This window comes from Cydia pomonella, chromosome 2 (assembly GCF_033807575.1).
Source record: "Cydia pomonella isolate Wapato2018A chromosome 2, ilCydPomo1, whole genome shotgun sequence".
Taxonomy (NCBI): Eukaryota; Metazoa; Arthropoda; class Insecta; order Lepidoptera; family Tortricidae; genus Cydia; species Cydia pomonella.
The window spans coordinates 4,066,956-4,089,504 of NC_084704.1; the positions used below are offsets into that span (position 1 = coordinate 4,066,956).

General features: G+C 39.1%; 2 protein-coding genes across 2 annotated transcripts; both read left to right on the top strand.

Moving 5' to 3' along the window:
* Nucleotides 1–1,137: 1,137 nt before the first annotated feature.
* Nucleotides 1,138–7,284, top strand: LOC133531697 (filaggrin-2-like). Its single transcript, XM_061870065.1, has one exon. The coding sequence runs from the start codon at nt 6,086–6,088 to the stop codon at nt 7,196–7,198; it is 1,113 nt and encodes a 370-aa protein (XP_061726049.1). The 5' UTR covers nt 1,138–6,085; the 3' UTR covers nt 7,199–7,284.
* A 6,511-nt stretch (nt 7,285–13,795) lies between these two features.
* LOC133531602 (sarcoplasmic reticulum histidine-rich calcium-binding protein-like) lies at nt 13,796–18,974 on the top strand. The gene is made up of 3 exons (XM_061869919.1): nt 13,796–14,235; nt 15,585–15,664; nt 17,782–18,974. The coding sequence occupies exons 1-3, from the start codon at nt 14,056–14,058 to the stop codon at nt 18,845–18,847; spliced, it is 1,326 nt and encodes a 441-aa protein (XP_061725903.1). The 5' UTR covers nt 13,796–14,055; the 3' UTR covers nt 18,848–18,974.
* Nucleotides 18,975–22,549: the final 3,575 nt, after the last annotated feature.

Here is a 22,549-nt window from a genome sequence, read left to right on the forward strand (position 1 = left end):
TGTTTCTTTCTTTTGTTATGTTGTTATACTTTTGTATGTCATAGTTTATCACGAATAAATGCTATGATTTCTGATTTCAAATATCAACCTTTCACGACAAAGTTTTTTTCATCACACTGCAAGCGTTTTACCGGAAAGTTTTTTTCATGACACTTGACAAAGATCTTATTTCATGCAGGTATCCTGAAGGATAACGGCATGTATTGTTCCCGGGGGAGTTACGGATTGTGAAAAAAAAATTGTGTCACTAATTCATACGAACAAAGTAGATATAAGTGAGTTTTACTTTTAAAATACTGGCTATAATTTATTTTTATTGTTTATGTTAAAAATATTTATAATAGCCGTTTAAAAATTTTAATGGTGGCTGAATGCCGGATAGTTCTGTGCCTTCGATGCCTAACCTGTCAAAGAATGACAATATGGCGGATGAATGTTTGAAATGTTACCGTATTTAAGAATTATTTCGCTTAAAATTTAGCGTTTTCTTCGAAAGTGTGATAAAAAAACATTGTGTGTAACTCCGGGGGTAAGAATATTATTGCAAACTCGAGTCTTTAATGCAAGACCTGCGTTTGCAAAACTTTACTTACCCCCGCGCACTCGTGTAAAAAAAAGGTTTGCTGATATATTTAAAAAAATAACACACAAAACTTTCCATCACACCATTCGAGAAAAATGTTAAATACTATGGAAACTAAATACGTTACTGTAATATACGTGAACGGGAACTAAAATTTACATTGATTAGTCATTAATTGTTAAAACTTACGTACTTAATTTTGATAGAATGTGATAGATTCAAACACACAATTATGGAAGGTGTAGGTAAAAAGGGTCATCAAAAAACCTTAAATACGTGGCTACAATACCTAGAATTGGTCAAAAAAAGTGGGGCCACACTAATGTCATAATGTCATAATGTCACAAACTCTAGTGGCGCCACCTAGTAGCAAAGTTTGGCAGCCGCCTTCCCCATTAAATCTCCAAGTACCAAAAAGTGTTACAAAAAACATTAAATAGGTGGCGCTACAATACCTAGAATACTTGAAAAGAGAATCAAATCATAGACAGCGCACTTTACTCCGTCAATAACGCCGAGGTTCTTAGCTAGTCTAGCGCTACTGTGGAGAAATTTGGAACTATTATTTATAGCAGACAGTTGGACACTTTTGAAACAGTTCTACCATAAGAGATTTCACTCCTTTTAATTCCACACTCCATACACACAATCAGACAGATGCTGACAGACAAAAAAATACTAGTATATGAAAAAAAAAACCTTTAGACAATGCATTCTGATCTCGCTCCAAGACTTACATTAACTCGTTTTATTAGTGATCAAAATAAATGACAATTTAAATAAACTCTACCTATTTCACCTGCTTAATATTATGCAATTTAAATTAATAATTATTCAATAAAAGTTTTAAAAATCCCCTACGCTATATGCCAAAAACATTCATTATATGCCAAAAATGCCTTATAATTTTGGAAAACAGCAGACTCTTTTCAAACTGCTGGATCGATTTCTATCAAGCATAGCTAAGAAAACACGCAAACCGCGTCGAAATCAGTCCATCCGTTGGAGAGCTACGATGCCACAGACAGGCAATGACGTCAAACATATAATATAACACACCTCTTTTTGCATCGGGGGCAATAAAAAGCTAATACACCCAAGGTTTTTAAAGAATAAAGAGAGCATTTCTAAACTGGTGTGATGAAAATAAACTTACCGTAAAACCAGCCAATTATAGTCCAATACCACAACTGTGGCCCACAAGTTCAACACGTATGTATCTATAACAACCTTCTTTTTCTTATTGCCTAAGTTTTTTCTTCCTTTTGAGAAAAGGTCTGCCTGAAAATGCCATAGAACTGCGACATTCGAATAATTAGACCTAAACTTGTTTTCTAGTTACATTCGGGCCATAATTGAGGACGTTTGCCGTATCTATTATGATCACATGGGAGACCTCAAAAGATATTTTTTCCATTCTTCAGTACCTCTGTCGTGTACTTCAACATTAACGAGATCTCACCGAGAAATAAACTGCTCCCTCTGAAGCCGTAGAGATGAAGTTTGTAACTGATAAAGTTTATATTTGTTCAATAACTATGCATGTTTACATTGCAATTAATACAAACAAGATGCCGTATCATCGTAATAGAATGCATGTTTGCCAAATTTATATAAACAATGTAGTAATGTAGACACAAAAAGAAAACAAACAAACTCTTTATAAGTGGCAAATGGAAGCCATACGTGGTCATTGAGTGAGTTACGGGCGAAGATGCAGATCCTCCAAATCGGTGTCGTGATTTACCTTTACATCAATTATGTTGCTTCATACGGAGTCCACAGAATCGGCAGCGGCCTCAAGTTCAGCGGTGCAGTTGACATACCGAACAGTGACTACGCGCATTTAACGAAACTGCACAGAAAACGCTTCTCCGGCTTCGGCCCCAGGCATATAATGAGAGAAGCCAACGATCTTCTGAACTCTTACTTCAAAATTGGATTATTACCTACTGCAGAGAGTGATAATTTGATCGAATCGTCAGGGTCTTGGATAGAGCCTGTAGAAAATGAGGTCCCAAAACATACGGTCCAACCGGTCACCGCGAATACTAAAAAAATAAGGAAACTGCAAGTGGAACATGTGGAGCGCTTGCCGCCAGCACCTGTAAGCGAACCAGATGTCAGCCAGCAAGCTGTGGTGGTTGAAAAAATATCGCCCAGCATAAACATAGACCCGTTGCCGGTGAAGCGGCCCATAATCGTGGTGGGGAGGGTGCGGGGCACCGGGCCGTTTCAAGAGTGGCGGAAAAGAAGGAAAATGAGCATCCTACCGGGGCATGGCGTGTTTTCGATATGCAATCATAATAATATTAATGATATTTAAAGCTTACGCGTGTATCCCACTAATGAGGATGCATGCCGCTGGGGTGTGTGAACGAGACAGTGCTATGCATGTATATAGTGATCTCCCGCCTGCACATCGGAGTGGATTGGATCCGAATCGAATGTGGAGCCATAATGCAATTGAAGGGATGTTTGCAAAAACAACATAAATATCATTTTTGGCTGATTCAGGTAATCGGTATCAAAGTATTTGTCTAAGGAGCTAAGGTGGTGCAAAAAATATTGTCCAAAAGTGAACCCTATTTGTCCAAAATTCGTCCCTCCCTGAGCGGGTGAAGATTAAAAACAATAAAATACGTGGTACTCAGATCCACATTATAACAAAATTCTTTTGTAAAATAAACCTGTGATTCTTTTAACAATAAGACTATTTCCGGACCATAAAAAAAAAAAGATTTTTGAGATATGTATTCTGGTTAAAGGATGGTTCACACTAGGCCGAGCCGGGGTCGGGCCGGAGCTTCCGGCGCTACGTTTTCTATGGACAGCACCACGTGATCACCGATCAGCCGTCATAGAAAATGACGTGTCGGACGTCTCGGCCCAGTCTAGCGTGAGTTATCCTTTATGGCATATTCCTAAACCTTTATCCACATATTTAAGTAATCTATAAAATATTTGGCTCAGGACGACTCCGTCCACAATACTATTTCGTCAACTTTTTAAATCCTCTACAATGCCATGTCGCCAGCATTACAAAATCCTAAATCGTCACCTTCCTAACTAGTATTGTTGTTATTGTTGGTCCTAGAGCACCCCGGGGGTGCATAGGGCCTCCACAAGATCCTTCCACGCTTTTCAATTTTGAGCAACCGTCTTGGCTTCGTTCCAGTTCAGTCCTACGGCTGGCAGCTTGCAGCTTCCTAACTACTACACAGTCCTATATCGTCAATTTCTTATCTTGTCTATATTTCTACATGGTCCACAGTGCTATCTCATCACCATTCGTATGTTTTCTATAGTAGAATGCTAAGGCGATATAGAAATGGTGCCAAAATAGCACTGTGGTTGATATAGAAATGGTGCCAAATTAGCACTGTGGTTGATATAGAAATGGTGCCAAATTAGCACTATGATTGATATAGAAATGGTGCCAAATTAGCACTGGGATTGATATAGAAATGTTGCCAAATTAGCACCGGGATTGGTATAGAAATGGTGCCAAATTAGCACTGTGGTTCGTTTAGAAATGGTGCAAAATTAGCGCTGTAGTTTATATAGAAATGGTGCCTAATTAGCACTGTGGTTCATATAGAAATGGTGCCAAATTAGCACTGTGATTGATATAGAAATGGTACCAAATTAGCACTGGGATTGATATAGAAATGGTGCCAAATTAGCACTGTGATTTATATAGAAATGGTGCCAAATTAGCACTGTGGTTCGTATAGAAATGGTGCCAAATTAGCACTGTAGTTTATATGTATAGAAATGGTGCCTAATTAGCACTGTGGTTGATATAGAAATTGTGCCAAATTAGCATTGTGGTTGATATATAAATGGTGCCAAATTAGCATTGTGGTTGATATAGAAATTGTGCCAAATTAGCACTGTGGTTGATATAGGAATGGTGACGAGTTAGCACTGTGGGCTATAAATGTGGACGATTTAAGAAGGTGGTCAAAGATACGTTATAAGGAATATCTACCCTCATCTGTTATTTATTTGTGATAAGAAATAAATGATAGATAATATTCACATTGACATATTGCAAATAGGTTGCCTAGTAAAATTGCGTACTTTACTAGGCAACCTATTTGCAATGTGTCTATGTGAATATTATCTTTCATTTATATCTTATTCCTGAAATCTGAATCTGAATTTATATCTTATTTTTAGATGAAAGTATTCCTTATAACGTACCTCCTACTAAGGTGACAAACCTACCAAAGGACAGTGGACCTTAACCCCTGGAACGAACGCCGAACCAACAAACATACCCGTCAGATGCCTAGTGCCGGATTCATCCCAACACCCTCAAACGCCGGATAGACGCGCGTACGTGCACCCGTTGACTGCCACGACTTAAACTGCATTAAAATGCAAGTAATATAAAACTCTATTTGTAAGTGTTTAGATCTCAAAATTGTAAAAAAATGATGGAATAAATTTGGTGACTGATAAGGCGCAAGGCAGTTGAGACAGTTTGTACAGATCCAGGACAAGGCAGTTGACGGGTACAAAAATTGAAGACCCTCCGGCAATTGACAGGACTGGTACGGATCAGGCACTAGGCGTCCCAAGGGTTAAGGCAGTGAGGAAAATGTAAGGTGACGTAACAGAACTGTGGACAAAGTCAGCATGAGTCTAATATTTATCTATACGTTGTAGTATTTAAAAGTAGTTTTATTGATTTTTAAAATCATTTGTTTAGTGTAGTTATGGTTTACTTGTACCACGATTTGACAAAATATAATGAAATTAACTGTATTTAAATCGACCACCATTGTAATTAATAGGTACCTACAAATATTTACAAATAAAACACTAACAACATAGGTTGTCCGGATGAGATCACTTTATAGCGATAAGACCACCTGTTATTACCTACATTACTTAAAAGTTTCTAATATGTAAATCATTTTTGGTGCAATAAATAATATTATTATTATACCATAAGTAGGTATAATTATGTTGTTTTTGTAAACATCCCTTCAAATTATATTATGTGAACTAAATGTGCAAATGTAATATTCAGTGGTGTAAATTTTACTTTTAGTGTATCAGTAGTATTGGCACTTGAATTGTAAGACTCCTCACAAATAGTTTTTTGGCCTTCTAGGCTCTTGTAGCATTATAACCCCTTAATCGAACCTGCTCATAATTATTATGAATAAAATATAATGCCCTCACCAATGCGTTTACACAATTTACTTTTTAACCTTTAAAACAATCATGCAAATAAAATCAACCTACACGCGTTTTAAACAAACACGTAGCGAGAAGCGTCCTTCAGCGCGGCGGGAGCATATCTTTTCACGCCCCACGCGCAGCTATGCACCGAATAAATTAAACAGTTTTTATTATCATTGACACAGAAGTGCATTGGCCAATCTAGCGCAAATCGGGGCGTTATGAATGTCAATGTTCTAGCAAAACGACCCTATATAACTGTATCATTTGACCTTTCTCGGCATTGCCGCGCACAACGTCGGGATGATGGCACGGAGACTTGCTTTACTGTTCCTAGCCGCGTGTGGCACTTGCATGGAGATGCGGGAGTCCGTCGAAAGGATGGTGATGGTCAGGACGACGGGGTCCGACCTTCAACCCGCCGCCACTGGATTCATTTACAAAAAGGACAACGACGGGCCCGCGAGCGTTATCAAAATGGAGGAGAGTGATGTAATGGAGCATTTGTCGAAACTTCCGGGGTACAAGCAGCCTCAGGCGTTTGCTACTCCTATCCCCGTCGCTGCCGGACCTTTCTACGCCAAAGAAGACGAAACCAAAGCTGCTTCACACGCCAGCGAGGCTTACGTTATTCCAGTAGTCGAGAAGGCTGAAGGACATGATGACGATGGCATCGATGGCATCGCCGATGAAGAAGATTATGGAAAAATCTTCAAAGACTACGCAACAGACTTCGGCAAATATAACAGTGATTTCTCTGACTACTTGCACAGTTTAGGCCACTACGATCTAGGGATCTATCACGGCGACGGTGGAGGGAGTGATTATGGCTCCGAAGGGCATCATGAACACGGTGATAAAGGACACAAAGGTTACGCATCCAGCCACGGGTATGGGAAAGGGGGAGAAGGAGACTATCATACGGAGAAATATGAGAGCTACTCAATCTCTAAAGAGGGAGGTCATAAGAAACACTATGGGGACGCAGATGCCTTCGGCAAGCATTACGATGAAGGTGACAAGTACTCGGGAGAGGACCACGGGCACAAACTCGCCCATAGCAAGGAAGGGGCGATCGACGGTTACCACAAACTTCTCGACAAAAACGAGTTCAAAAAAGACCATGACTTCTATGACACAGAAGGTGTTAAAGGTGGATTCGATGAGCACGGCGCTGGACAGGAACATCACGGGGCAGAAGCCGGAGCACATGAAGAAGGAGGTTCTCATGAGTCAGGGCATGACGAGGCACATGCAGGAGAGGAAGGTTTCGGAGAAAAGCAGTCTGATGACGAACACGGCGCCGCCCACTCTGCAGACGGAGGAGAATCCTCCTCACACTACTATTCAGGGGAGGGAGAGGCTGCGGGCGAAGGGCACGGCGGAAAGGTCTACGGCTACCAAGTCAAACACTGAGGGACTGTTAAAGATTGTTATTGTTTTGTTAGTTTTTGTAAATATGTATATTTTGTAAGATAAAGATAAGCCATATTTCTAACCAATTCCTTGTTTTATTTCAACCTAGGTCAAGGTAGTAGCTAAAGGTTTTTAGCGGAGTATTCTAATCTTGTCTAATATTGTAATTACTAAAATAGGTACAAAATACTATGTGTAATCTAATCTAATGTGTAATTCAATTAAAAGTGAACATGTTAAATAAATGGTTCGGCTAGTTTGAGATTTTTTTAGAAAAAAAGATAGGTATTGTTTACTTTTTTTTCGAAATACTTAATTATATCTTTTGGGCTATTTCCACTCAGAATTAGATTTCGAAATGAAAAAGGTCCAAAAAAATATAGTCAGTATTGTGATGTATTTTCACATGTACATTTCATATGAACCGTCACAAAAGTAACACCTAATTTTGTATGAAGAATTGTGTCTTAATTACAACAATACACAATACTCCTCGTGATTCTGAGTCGCAATAATCCAAAAGTTGTTAGTTACGGAAAAAGTAAATAAATAAGTATTATAGGACAATTTTGCAAAGATGACCTAGTCTCACAGTACCTACACTCAATAAGGCTTGTGTTGTGAATACGATATAAAGAATACATATATAGTTATACCTATATAAATACTTAAATACGTAGAAAATACTCACAACTCAGTAACAAATATTTATGATAAATGCTCAGTGTATGGTTCCGTAGTTACTATTCTGTCAGAATAGGCTAAACCGGGGGCTGTTAGTAAGTATCATGTACTTGTGCATTATAAGCACAAGGGAGTACCTTCACAGCGATTTGTACGTCTTTTTACTAAGAAGAAAATACTTTTTGCAATAACTTAAAAGCGGCTGCACCGATCATGTTCGCTATTAGTTTTCATTTAAGTATTTATTAAGCTCTTGTTTTACGATTTATTTAAAGACCTCACGTGTATTTTTCTACAGTGAACGAAACTAAGAAAAAATGTCCACCACATGAGTAGATAGTTTTTCTCGATTTAACGAAAAAACATAAATCATCAATTCGCACTTCAAAATAGCGAGTCTATTTAACGAAATTTTGGAGCGCGTATAATAAATATACATCACGTTCATATCGCGAATAGAAAAATAAACAATACCTATATACAATACAGTTTTTCTTAAAATTAGGTCTACTGAAAAAATAAAAATAAATACACGTGAGGTTATGTGGAGGATAGGAGGGTAGCCAACTAGCCAAGCACCTCACCAAATACCACCAAGAGGGAGGGGAAAGTCAAAAAGTAGCCGAAAAACACTCGCGTGATTTGTGCACACGCCCTTATCCAAAAATGACTTATAGCGACAAAAAAATTAAATTTATACATATATCCATGCCAAATTGCAGCTTTCTAGCACTAACGATTACGGAGCAATGCCGCGGACGGACAGACGGACGGACATGGCGAAACTATAAGGGTTCCTAGCGGACTACGGAAATTTAATAACACCGTGTATTGTACAAAATTTCCTACCCTACCAAAATACTCTTTCTATCCACCATTTTTTTCGAAATCCGACGTAAAACAGGACACAAATAGTACGGTCGCCAAGCCGCTCCGAGGCCAGATTTAATTGACTCAGCTCGGCCTTACCCACAACCGGTATCAATGTGTTCGGACAGTTCTCCTGATCACCGTACATGCGGTAGTAAAGCGGAAAAATGGTGGAGGGGATAGTAATGACGTCACAAAGATGGCGGCCGGACCTATTCTTTTTGGCGGTGTATCTCAAAAACCACTTAACCGATTTTAATCATCGAGGTGTCAAATAATAGCTTATATTATGGAGATTATTTCCTTTTCTACAAACATTTACGTGAAACCTATAGGAAAAAAAATAATCACAAAAAACAGTTTTTTTATAAAATTATTATTTTTTATTTTGTAAAAATCTCCGTAAATATTAGCATTTCGCAAATTTTGTTTAATATAAAACATATTGCTTCATTATCAAGGAATATAATGAGCCTTAAAACATACAGATCGAGTAATAAACAATGAAGCTACACTCATTTATTTGCGCATGGGTAACGATAACTGGCTTTTACCGGTCGAAACTGTGGTGACTGTTACGATACGTATTGAATGGAATTTATAGAGTATCGGTTTTAATTACTGAAATTATAATTAAAATTATAAAAACTTATTGTGTCTAATAATGTTACCTTACTTCGACGTTTAGTCTCTTTTTTCGTCTTAATCATAGGTAGGTACATATTTCTTTTTACTTAAAAATTTTATACAGGATGAACTTTTAACCACCAGTCATACTCTGCGCAGCGACTTTATAGGTCATACTTAACAACTTTTACTATGGGACCAATTCCGAAATCGCGAAAAAAATTTTGACTGTCCCATATAAAGGTGCGACCAACTTTACCAGACCAACACTTTTCCAAACTGAGCTACAGCTGTCCGATGAAGTTAAGTACTTAGGACTAACTCTCGACAATAAACTCAATTGGAACAACCACATCAACAAACGGATAGACAAGGCGGGAGTTGTCTTCTGGCAGTGCAGAAGGATGATTGGTAAGAGGTGGGGACTCAACCCGAAAATTACCCTCTGGCTCTATAAGACGATAATCCGCCCCTTACTCTGTTACGGTGCTCTGGTTTGGTGGCCAAGAACAAACCTAGGCAACGTACGAGACAAACTACAAAGACTTCAAAGGCTCGCATGCGCGGCCACCACTGGCTGCACGAGGTCTACCCCGACTGCAGCCATGGAGGTCATGCTAAACCTTCCACCGCTGCACCTACACATACAGCAAGAGGCCAGTCTCTCAGCGGTAAGGTTGCGAACCCTCAAGATATGGTCTAACATCACAGGAGCTCTTCACACAAAATGCCTGGAAAAGGTGTATGACGAATTTCCAGTGCTTAGGTCAGGCACGGACCGGATTCACAAACAAGCTATCTTCGATAAAAGGTACAAAATACAGTTATATGAGGATGACAATCATGAAGGACTCAATCCCCGGGAGTTGAGAATCTTCACTGATGGGTCCAAAACAGACAGCGGATCGGGCTCTGGAACCTTCTCAGAAGACCTGAACATGTCGATCACCACTCCGCTAGGAGCCCATAACTCGGTATTCCAAGCTGAGTGCATGGGCATCATAAACGCGGCGGCTGCCATCACTGCAAGGAAGGTAGTAGGATCCTCCATCCGCATACTCTCCGACAGTAGAGCAGTCTTAATGGCTCTAAATAGCCATATAGTTACATCCAAACTTATACACGAATGCCACGAACGACTAATGGAGGTATGTCATAATAACAAGATCACCCTACAATGGATCAAGGGACACAGTGGATCCCGAGGTAACGATGCTGCGGACGAGCTTGCCAGGCAAGGATCGAATGCGGGGACGATTGGTCCAGAACCGATTCTTCCGATACCATTTAGCAAGGTACGCTCAATGCTGCTGGCACGTACAGGGAAACTACACACAGAACACTGGCTGAACCAGACTGGATGCAGACAGGCAAAAGAAGCCATGCCTGGCATCAACGGAAAACTCACAAGGGCGCTCCTGCAACTAGGGAAGGTCCGACTGAGTATGGTAACCAGTGTCATAACAGGTCATGGACTATTTAACAAACATCTTTTCACAACAGGTGTCACAGACAGTCCCCTGTGCCGAGGTTGCATGGAGACAGAAGAAACAGCCTCTCACGTGGTGCTGGAATGCAGCGGAGTGACTCCATACAGGGCTAAACATCTCGGATCTCCGAGAGACCTCCCCGAGGTCCTACTCAACATCAAAGGTTTGATAGGATTCCTCGAGGAGCTGGGCTGGCAGGACTAGCCCACCCCCAACATATCACGCAAAATAGGCGCAAGTCGTCGAGTTGCGGAAAAATCGCCCGAATACAATACAATACAAGGTGCGACCAGACCGCAGCTTAAAAAACGGTCACGATACGGAATCGCAGTGACGCGTCGTATGCGTACCGTTTTTGACGCATGCTCCCCACACCGCTGTTTAAAAAACGGTGACGGTACGGAATCGCAGTGACGTGCTTCACGCGAATCTTTTTTGTTCGCAAAACAGTTGCGTCTTTTACGTCACCGGTACGGTGTCTGCCATAAGATCTCCGTGTAATATTTTTTGCGATTTTTACGCAGTTCAATTTACGGTGCGTCAGCTTATTTTAAGCAGCGGTGTGGCGAGCATGCGTCATGGACCCGGGTACGTCCTTAAACTACGTCCAAAAGAGAGGTATGGGCATTGTGAATGTCATCTCGCTTTGTGTGGTAGGGCACAGCTAGTGGGTGTCATTCCAGATCCAAATTTTCTTGCGTGATTCGGCATTGGTCCCATAATAAAAGTTGTTCAGTATGACCTGTAAAGTCACTGCGCAGAGTATGGCTGGTGGTTAAAATTTCATCTTATACCTATATTCGACACAAGTAGTAAGTACTTACAGACCAACTATGATACACATTTTGCCTGTATAGTGATACATAGTGAATAAATTAATACCTGATTTAAAAAATAAAACAAAAATAACAAATAGCATGTTATTTAATTCAGTAATCACTAATCAGTCTTAAACAATGAACATCATACTTTTAGATTAGACAACAAAATGTATATTTATACTGTGTTTCGACTTGAAAGATTTTACTGCTTTAAAACATAAGACAAACCTACCAACCAAATGTATAAAAAAAAAATGTTTTTTGTGATTATTATTTTCCTATAGGTTTCACGTAAATGTTTGTAAAAAGGAAATAATCTCCATAATATAAGCTATTAGTTGACACCTCGATGAATACAATCGGTTAAGTGGTTTTCGAGATACACCGCCAAAAAGAATAGGTCCGGACGCCATCTTTGTGACGTCATTACTATCCCCTCCCACCATTTTTCCGCTTTACTACCGCATGTACGGTGATCAGGAGAAACGCCCGAACACATTGATACCGGTTGTGGGTAAGGCCGAGCTGAGTCAATTAAATCTGGCCTCGGAACGGCTTGGGGACTACTAATAGTAAAAGTTGTTCAGTATGACCTATAAAGTCGCTGCGCAGAGTATGACTGGTGGTTAAAAGTTCACCCTGTATAAATTTTTTAAGTAAAAAGAAATATGTACCTACCTATGATTAAGACGAAAAAAGAGACTAAACGTCGAAGTAAGGTAACATTATTGTGTCTGGTTTTTATAATTTTAATTATAATTTCAGTAATTAAAACCGATACTCTATAAATTCCATTCAATACGTATCGTAACAGTCACCACAGTTTCGACCGGTAAAAGCCAGTTATCGTTACCCATGCGCAAATAAATGAGTGTAGCTTCATTGTTTATTACTCGATCTGTATGTTTTAAGGCTCATTATATTCCTTGATAATGAAGCAATATGTTTTATATTAAACAAAATTTGCGAAATGCTAATATTTACGGAGATTTTTACAAAATAAAAAATAATAATTTTATAAAAAAAACTGTTTTTTGTGATTATTTTTTTTCCTATAGGTTTCACGTAAATGTTTCTAGAAAAGGAAATAATCTCCATAATATAAGCTATTATTTGACACCTCGATGATTAAAATCGGTTAAGTGGTTTTTGAGATACACCGCCAAAAAGAATAGGTCCGGCCGCCATCTTTGTGACGTCATTACTATCCCCTCCACCATTTTTCCGCTTTACTACCGCATGTACGGTGATCAGGAGAACTGTCCGAACACATTGATACCGGTTGTGGGTAAGGCCGAGCCGAGTCAATTAAATCGTGTTTCTAGAGGGCTTTTGAGATTTGGCGACCGTACTAAAAAATAAAAATCTGTCTATAAGTATTTGCTCAAAATCGAGACTAGTGGAAATCGAGATGGGAGGCCTTTGCCCAGCAGTGGGACACCGTATAGGCTTATAATATTATTTATTTATTTATTTAAGCCATTCCTTAATAATACATTTCATAATTAAATTAATAAATAATACAATAATAAATTAAATTATCAAACTAATTCACATGCATTTTTTTGACGAGTAAAGGCCTCCTCCATTTTGCTCCACATTCCCCTGTCTTGGGCTATTGTTACCCAATCGTCGCTGGCAAACTTTTTTAATTCTTCGGTCCATCTTTCGAGTGGGCGGCCTGACTTTCTTTTACCGGGAGGTCCCGCCCATGTAGTGGCTCTTTTTGTCCATTTTTTGTTGTCCATTCGTGCCACGTGACCAGCCCATTTCCATTTTAGTTTCATGCAATGTGATAGTGCGTCGATAACTTTAGTCTTTTCCCTTATAACCGTATGGCGTTGTTTGTCTCTAAGTTTTAGGTTCATGATGCTCCGCTCCATGGCTCTTTGGCAAGTTATATTTTCTTTTCGTATATGCATTATAGATCCATGTTTGGCTCGCGTAAGAAAGACAAGGTAAGAGACATGAGTCCATAATTTTCTTTTTTAGTCTTAAGGGTATGTTAGATTTTAGAACTTCCTTGTGGCTCCAGAATTTATTCCACGTCATTGTAATACGTCTTTCTAATTCGTCACAGTGTCTAGACTTTGATAGAGATAGGCTTATAATAATATATATAAATACTTAAGTAAATGCGTTCCACAAAATTATTTTTATTGTTCGTACACACGTTTGCCTTATGAATCTTATAATACGAGTATGAATTGAATTGATACCATAATGAACGGAAAGACGAACGTTGAATTTACAAAATAAACGATAGTGATGAATTATAAGCGTATAATGTTTTAAAATCTACAAATATCCTATTATTCACCTTATTACTATAACGATAGGGGTGAGATTTCACTAGAGTTGTAATATGTTTATTTTCTCGCGAAGGAAGTTGATACTTTATTGCAAAGTTAATGTAAAACATTGTAATACTCCTCACATTCTGGTTCAGTCCATTTCAATATGTGTTCGAGTAAACATATTCTACGTCTACATTATGTACAAGTTAGTTTTACCCAATGGTCTTATTCAACAGGAGAGTATACAGGTTCAACGCATTTTTAATTACACTTTCCTTATTATTAAGATTAAGCGCACGGTTTGCCGCACACCCATTTTAAATCCGGTAATGTAATGACCGTATATTGTTTCACGCGGCAAACGCAGCGGTAAGCGAATTGTAAAATTAAATCACCACTGATATTTGGATGTCTATTCGGACTTTAAAATGTTAACTTGATTTGTTGATGTGCATTTTGTGGGATTATTAAACTTCCAGGGCAATTCGAACGTACACTGACATCTAAATAATGACATTTTGTTTTCGTCCATTTCACTTGTCGGTACATGTATTGGCACTTGGCACACGTACGATAACTGTACCCCTAGTGTAAATTTGATCGACATCATAACGTGACGAACGCGTTTGCGTTGTCTCATTTTGTATAGGATTTTGAGTTTCCAAAACGTCCCGCTTGGCGCGCTCTTTCTAAATCCAATACAAAATGAGACTAAACGCAAACGCGTACGTCACGTTTCGAAATCGAAGTTATTTACACTAGGGGTACTGATGTGACATAATTCGGTTTAAGTGTACTTACGTTCGAATTGGCTCCTTCGAATACCTTTCTGAAAACGTTCTCATAAGTAAAGTAGCGCTACGCCGTAGCTCGTAACCCGTAGCTCCATCTTCCCGATTGTTGTTGTTATTGTTGTTGTTGTCCTAAGGCACCCCAGAAAATCAAAGGGCCTTCACGCCTTCTTATCTTCCCGATTACATGTAGGACAATTTGTAGCGTGATGGCAATGCGTCTTGATTAGCGTAAATGGACTAATTTAATGGGTTGTATTCTGTTACATATAAATAATAAGTTTTTGGCAAAAATTTCATTTTTGGTAGCTTTTATTGCTGACTGTACTTTTCTTTCCACGGGCTACTAATACTCATCGAGACTATTCTATAAAACCCCAAATACAATTAGTTTGCGTTGTTTTATCACAGAGTTCTCATGGCCACCTCGTTTCTCCGTCATCAAGTCAGCTCGATGGTACCATAATATTGCATTGTCACCCGACTTACATATGTATGCAAAATTTCAGCTCAATCAGAAACAGCGGGAAGTGGGTCAAGTAGGTAAAAGTTTGACTCACATTTTAACCGACTGCGAAAAAATTATCATCTTACAAAATTAATCCGTGTTGCAATTTTTTATACCAGTTGTTTGTTTTATTTATTACCCGCCTTATTCATAAACGTGTACTAAAGTTACGATGCCGCTAATCGTCGTTTTTCCCTTTCCATCATACCAATACGTCGGAAAGGGACAAACGATGATTAGCGGCATCGTAACTTTAGTACACGTTTATGAATAAGGGGGTTAATGTTTTTTTATTTAGTTCAACGCCACAGGGACGAGTGAGACGTGTCACTCAAAATGCCATGTCGCGGCCAAGACTCACAGCACAAGCACCTTCAGGTATAGTCACGGACGGCTAATGCGCTCCCGCCATCTGTACCTATTCCCTGATAAATATTACCTCGGTCTCAGTAAAGCAAGAGTGAATAGGCTACTATTGAACCAGTGAGCTCCATCTTAGACCATATCTTCACTTTCCATCAGGTGTGACTAGGGCCAATCGCCAATCAGTTTATTAAAACAAAACAGTGTGCGACATCACACCCTGTTTATACAGGCTTTTAAACTTTGGTTTTGTCTACTTCAGTGACACGTACAGAGACGAATGAGCCGTCGTGTCATTCAACATAGGGCTTGTGCATAAATCACGCGAGGTTTTTTCGGCTACTTTTTGACAACCCCCCCCCCCCCCCCTCCTTGGTGATATTTGGTGAGTTTCTTGGCGCAACCCCCCCCCCCCCCACATAACCTCACGTGTATTTTTTATTTAAGTTTTTTCGTTCGAACTAATTTTAAGATAAATAGTAGGTATTGTATAGAGTAAATCTTGTTTAGACTCGCTATTTTGAAGTGCCAAGTGATGCTTTTTGTTTAAAAAAACCGAGGAAAAGTATGTGGTATTCTTACTTTCGTTCACCATAGAAAAATACACGTGAGGTTTTCTTATAAACCCCCCCCCCCCCAACGTGATCTCTCGTGAATTTTTCGTGACCCCCTCCCCCCTGTCGAACCTCGCGTGATTTATGCACAAGCCCATACCATGCCGCGGCCAAGAGTTATACTACAGGTAAAGCCAGCGTATCTCAACAGACCATGTATATGTCGACGGCCGATCGTAAAATCAGGCAGATCATGAAATTCCTAGACATATCGTGAAACTTGAAAATCATTGTCTCGTTCCGAGTCGACGGAGCCTACTATTTCTGGACAGTTTGCCTGACGGGCATCGGTAACAACCTAACGAACCTATCCTACCTATCTCATACCTACTCGTACCTACCTCATAGTGTTGTGTTCCTGCCGGTGAGTAAGGTTGTCAGAGCTCAAAGAGGGGGGGGGGGTCGGCAACATTGTTGGTGTGGTGAAATTTTTTGTGTTGCACTCTCAAAATTTGATTGACGCCCGTGCATTGAAATCCTCGCAACGCTCAAGATTCAATTTTTCGAACCATTTTGGAATATTTCGCTTGCTCGGTTATCAATATTAGCACGAGCGTTGTTTAACTTTGTCCCCTTGTAAAACAAATACTCGTAACTATTTCGGGGTTGGTCGAATAGTAATGGACTCTGTATGACCCATATATCTATTCAACACCCAGAATATTAATAGATATTAAAACTATAAATATGGCACACTGAAGATATAATTATATAGGAATCATATATGTTCTGCCTCGTCATGAGCGGAGATCTTCTACTAAAATGCTCCTACTGTTTGATTTGGAAAGTTAATATTATTTTGGTTCTCTTATTCAAACAATATGTAAGTAATTACTTAATTTTTCCAAAAGTAAACGACATAATAAAACATTCCTAAGTCACTTTGAGATCCCATCCCAAATTAAAAACATAGCCATGATTGACAGCCACGGAGAAAATAGTTTGTTCTAATTAAATGCCAAAAATCAAACCCAAAGCTTGAGTGTAAAATAACAAATCATAATACTTAGTCCTAATAAATACGTTAAAAAAAAACCAAATAACTTCTATATTTCTGTTTAACTCTAGTTTTTTCTATTCCACGACGGTGGCAAACAAGCATACGGCTCTCCTGATGTTAAGCAATCGCCGTAGCCTGTGAAAACCTTATTTAAAATCAACTTATGTAGTTACATAGTAACGAAAACCCTTTTGACGTAAATAAATTAGGAACTATAATATACGCTTACTTCGCGATGATTACGCATTTACTTGGTTAAAACAATGGCGCCCTACGCGCGCACTATCTCTTGGTGAATGAAATCTTTTTTGTGGCCCGGTAGGCTCCAAGACCATTTCACGCCAATTTGTCATGCCATCGACCGCAAACTGTTGCACAACGCCTTTTCATTGCCAATGTCTTTGTCACACAACCTCGCTATGATAAGCAAATTGTTACATGGCTACTAGAAAGGTACGGTAGTCCTTCCTTTATCTCAGATATAAATATTGAGCAATAGGCTTATCAAATTATTACAGCACAGGTCACTGCAGCGAGCACATCTCAACCATGGCGAAGGCTTTCTGTGTTCTACTGGTGGTCGCGGCGGCGTCGGCGGTCCACGTGTCCTACGTGGCTCCGGTGGCCAGCGGGTACATCTACAGGAGCGATAACGGAGGCCCCGCGAGCCTCATCCAGCTTGGAGCGCAGCAGTACCACCAGCCCGCGGCTTTCGCGCCACCTCTCCCTATAGCGCAACCTTTGACCTTACCTTTACCTGAGCCTGAGGTCTACGAACTGCCCGCAACTCCTCTAACTTTCCACGGCGAAGCCGAACCCCTCGCTCAGCATATCGCCGATCAAGATGACGACGATGATGATGAAGATGACGAGGAGGAACACCCCGATCCGGAGCTGTACGGAGATTTAATCGAAGTCGGACATGGGCACGGACACGGCCACGCTTATGAAAAGGGAGCAGGCAGCGACTACGGCGAAGAACACCATGCCGCCCATGGTGAAAAGGGTAGCAAGGGCTATAACTCCAAAGACCACCACGCTTCAGGCGAATCTGGACACTACGGCAAGGAACATAAGGAGGGCCACTACGGCGAATCCGAAGGGGAGAAATCTGCCCACCACGACGAAGCTGATGCCCACGGAAAGCACCACGAAGCCGGCTCCAGCTACGAGGGAGGCGACCACGGTCACAAGAAGCACTTCAGCAAAGGCGAGGATGTGACCGGCTACCACAAGGTGTTCCACAAGGACGAGTTCAAGAAGGACCACGACTTCTACGACGTCGCCGACAACAGCGGCCACTTCAACAAGTACGGCAACGAGAAGGGCCATCACGGATCTGAGGAAGGCGGCCACAAAGAAGGTGGATCCCACGACTCTGGTTCTGATAAGGGTGAGTTTGGCAAAGCGGGCTTCCACGCTAAAGGGCATCACGATGAAAGCGACGATAGCCATTCCGCTGAGGAGGGTAAGGAGAGCCACTTCAATCACAGCGAGGAGCACGGCAAGAAAGGCAGCAATGAAAATGGGAAAGAGTACCACTTCCAAGATGATGATGATGATGAGGAGGAGGACGACGAATAAACAACTAAACTGATGATAATGTGTAAATATTTGTTAACTAATTGTCCGTTTAAATTGTTATGTTTGTACGAAACGAATGATGCTGTAAATATTTTTTTAACGCTGATATAAACAATTGAAAACTTAATGCTACCTACTTATTTCGTATCTGGTCCCCAATCCCTATTAACCCTAACGAGGATAGAGGGTATCGGTGTATTATTTATATAGGTACACCTACACCTACTCAAGATTTGCTTGCTGATTATTAAGTAAGAGTACCTAAGTGTAGGTAAGTATATGATTAAATTCAACAATGGTATCAAAGCAATATATGATACAAATTTCACTATGGGACCAATTACGAACCGCAACTTTTTACAAGCTTTAAAACTTGGCTTGCCCTGTTAATAATGCATTGCCCCCCTGTTAATACAAGTAGTTTGGTAGTGTGAATCAAATGACGGAACCAGGAGGTGGCCATGGGAACTCTCTGATAAAACAACGCAAACTATTTAATTGTATTTAGGGGTTGTTAGAATTGTCTCGATGAGTATTAGTTGCCTGTGGAAAGAAAAGTAAAGTAGCTAAAAGCTTGTAACTTGTTGTTTTTGTTTGCAAAAAACTTATTTTATAGCACATTATGAAATTTTGGGTACGAGGGTGGAATTAAAGACCCGAGTTTGCAATATTCTTACCCCCAGATTTACACACAATGCTTTTCATCACACCTGCGAAGAAAAAACTCAATTTTAGGTGTAATCAACCTTAAATACGGTGACATATCATACATTCATCCGCAGGTTGACAGGTTAGGCATCGAAGGCACAGGCCTATTCGGCATTCCGCCACGATTGAAAATTATGTAAAAGTACCTATTTTAAACGGCTGTTTTAAATCAAATTAAATAATTTTAAACAAAGAAAAATATTAAATTATAAATGCCAGTATTTTAAAAGTAAAATTCATTTATACTACTTAGTTTGTATAAATAAGTGACATAATTTAAAAAAGCTATAACCCCCCAGAGACATAGATTTTTTTCACAATCGCTAACTCCCGCGGGAACAAAATAGGCGTTTGTCCTTCAGTACGCCTGCATGAAATGAGATCTTTTTCGAGCAAGCGTGATGAAATATCTATTTCAAACATTACGGCACCCTCAAGAAAACAAACTGTTGCCAGAAAAGTGGGTTAGGTTAGGTTAGAACTGTGACCCCGAAGAAAACGGACCGTTGCCAGAAAAGTGGGTTAGGTTAGGTTAGACATGCGACTCCCAAGAAAACAGACTGTAGCCAGAAATGTGGGTTAGGTTAGGTTAGAACTGCGATCCCCCAAAAAAACAGACTGTTGCCAGAAAAGAAGGTTAGGTTAGGTTAGAACTGCTACCCCCAAGAAAACAGACTGTTGCCAGAAAAGTGGGTTATAGCCCGTCAAACAACTTTGTCATCAGAAAGAGGCGCGAAATTAAATTTTTCTATGCTATTTTATATACCTTCGCCCCTACATTTTTTAGCGCTTTTTTCTACTGAAGGAAATAGCTTGTGACGTCTGTCAGGTGTGTCAGAAGGTTGCCAAAGTTAATTTCCAATGATCAGGGGTCGGACAAAAAGTGCGGATGACGTAAAAATGACGTAATCTTGCACACAGGATGATGTTTGAGTTTGTATTTAAACTTCCGTGTGACATGTAGTAGCAAAGTAGTATTAATGAAGTAACAAAATAATCGTAAATAAATCCATGGAATTAATAATACAGGTGGTAGGGTGATGTAGTGAATAAAATAAATTTCACGAAACTTGTTACCATAAGGTATAATTATTTGAAATTAGTTAGAACAAGTCTGTGGGATTGCCACATGTGACATTTTAGAGCGTTTTCTTATACATTAGTAAATATAAATTTTAGCTAAATATAATCGTGAAGATACAATAGCTAAACAATAACGAAGTCAATTTATTGTTCATCTGATTGACAATGTGTCAGTCAAAAACGTACTTACTCATTTCAAGTGGCGATATCGTTTAATAAAGAGGTTGATAAATGATTAGTGATAATTGTTTATGAAAATCAAAAATACTATTTGAAATCACCTATAAGTGGTTTGACGTCATCGGCACTTTTTGTCCGACCCCTGCCAATGATGTATGTTTTAGGGTCCCGTACCAATAAGGTACAAAAGGAACCCTTATGGTGCGACTCTGTACGTCCGTCTGTCTTTCTATCTATCTGTCACATCGCTAAATCATCGTGGGATGCCTCCCGTATCTCCGAAGTTTACCGAAGAAAAATATTGAAATTTTTAAATAATATTAACATTACTATAAATTCTATAGAAAAAATATAATCAGACCTAGCTCTATATCGGTCATTTTTTTTTAATTTAAAATACATTTCCGAAATAGGTTTGCAATTTAACCAACTTTTCTTGTGTTTATTACACTTGAAATTTCTAGACACCTTTTTTCAAATGTAAGATTTTTTTTTAATTGTTTCACATGATAGAAAAGTGTCTTCGAAAAACACGCAAATTAGTTAGATAATTTGCCGATAGATGGCACGGTACACAATTAGACTTAGTATAAGTCATAGATTAGTATATATTATTACTGTAAGTATATGTACTTCTGATCAAAAGTATTTTGGCTTTATAGTTACACGAGATACTTACTTCAAAGTTCAAAGTTGTACGGAACCCTCACGAATCAGTTATTTGATATCGTAAAGCGATGAGCTTAAATACGCCCATATTTTTTGCACCCGCAGTTAATTATGTAACAATTAAAGCATTAAGAAAAACTTAGATACTTAGCTGTTCAAATCAGAAAGTAAAAACATTAGATAGACTATAATTAATACTTAGGTGGTCTTTTTTGCACACACAGTGCACACATGATTTTTTTTTCATAAAAAAACATGAATAAAATATACTTACAGTTTCAGAAAAAAACAAAGAAGCAGATAACAGGTGATATTATCGCTAAAGAGCGATCTCTTAGCCCTACAGGCTAAGATGGTCAGCTCTTTATCATTTGTCACCATGCCTGTCACGTTCTAACAAATATGTAAGTAACAAAAGTTACGGGCATAATAACAAGTCATAAAAAGCGGCCAAGTGCGAGTCGGACTCGCGCATGAAGGGTTCCGTACCATTTAAGACGTATTAAAAAAAAATCTACTTGCTAGATCTTGTTCAACATTTTACCACTTTGGACACACATTTTACCACTTTGGAACTGTCTCTCGCGCAAACTATTCAGTTTAGAAAAAAATGATGTTAGGAACCTAAATATCATTTTTGAAGACCTATCCATAGATACCCCACACGTATGGGTTTGATGAAAAATTTTTTTTTTTAATTTATTGACGTATTAAAAAAAAACTATTCACTAGATCTCGTTCAAACCAATTTTCGGTGGAAGTTTGCATGGTAATGTATATCATATATTTTTTTTAGATTTTTCATTCTGTTATTTTAGAAGGTACAGGGGGGGGGACACACATTTTTTCACTTTGGAAGTGTCTCTCGCGCAAACTATTCAGTTTAGAAAAAAATTATATTACAAACCTAAATATCATTTTTGAAGACCTATCCATAGATACCCCACACGTATGGGTTTGATGAAAAAAAAATTTTTTTTAAATTTTTATGACGTATTAAAAAAAAAACTACTTACTAGATCTCGTTCGAACCAATTTTCGGTGGAAGTTTGCATGGCAATG

Excerpts from the sequence above, each read along its gene's own strand:
- LOC133531697 (XM_061870065.1), top strand. The coding sequence starts at position 6,086 with ATGATGGCACGGAGACTTGCTTTACTGTTCCTAGCCGCGTGTGGCACT.
- LOC133531602 (XM_061869919.1), top strand. The coding sequence starts at position 14,056 with ATGTTTATTTTCTCGCGAAGGAAGTTGATACTTTATTGCAAAGTTAAT. Across the intron at positions 14,236-15,584 it reads TTCAACAGGAGAGTATACAG|TTCAACGCCACAGGGACGAG; the intron begins GTTCAACGCATT and ends TTTTTTATTTAG. Across the intron at positions 15,665-17,781 it reads CACAGCACAAGCACCTTCAG|CACAGGTCACTGCAGCGAGC; the intron begins GTATAGTCACGG and ends AAATTATTACAG.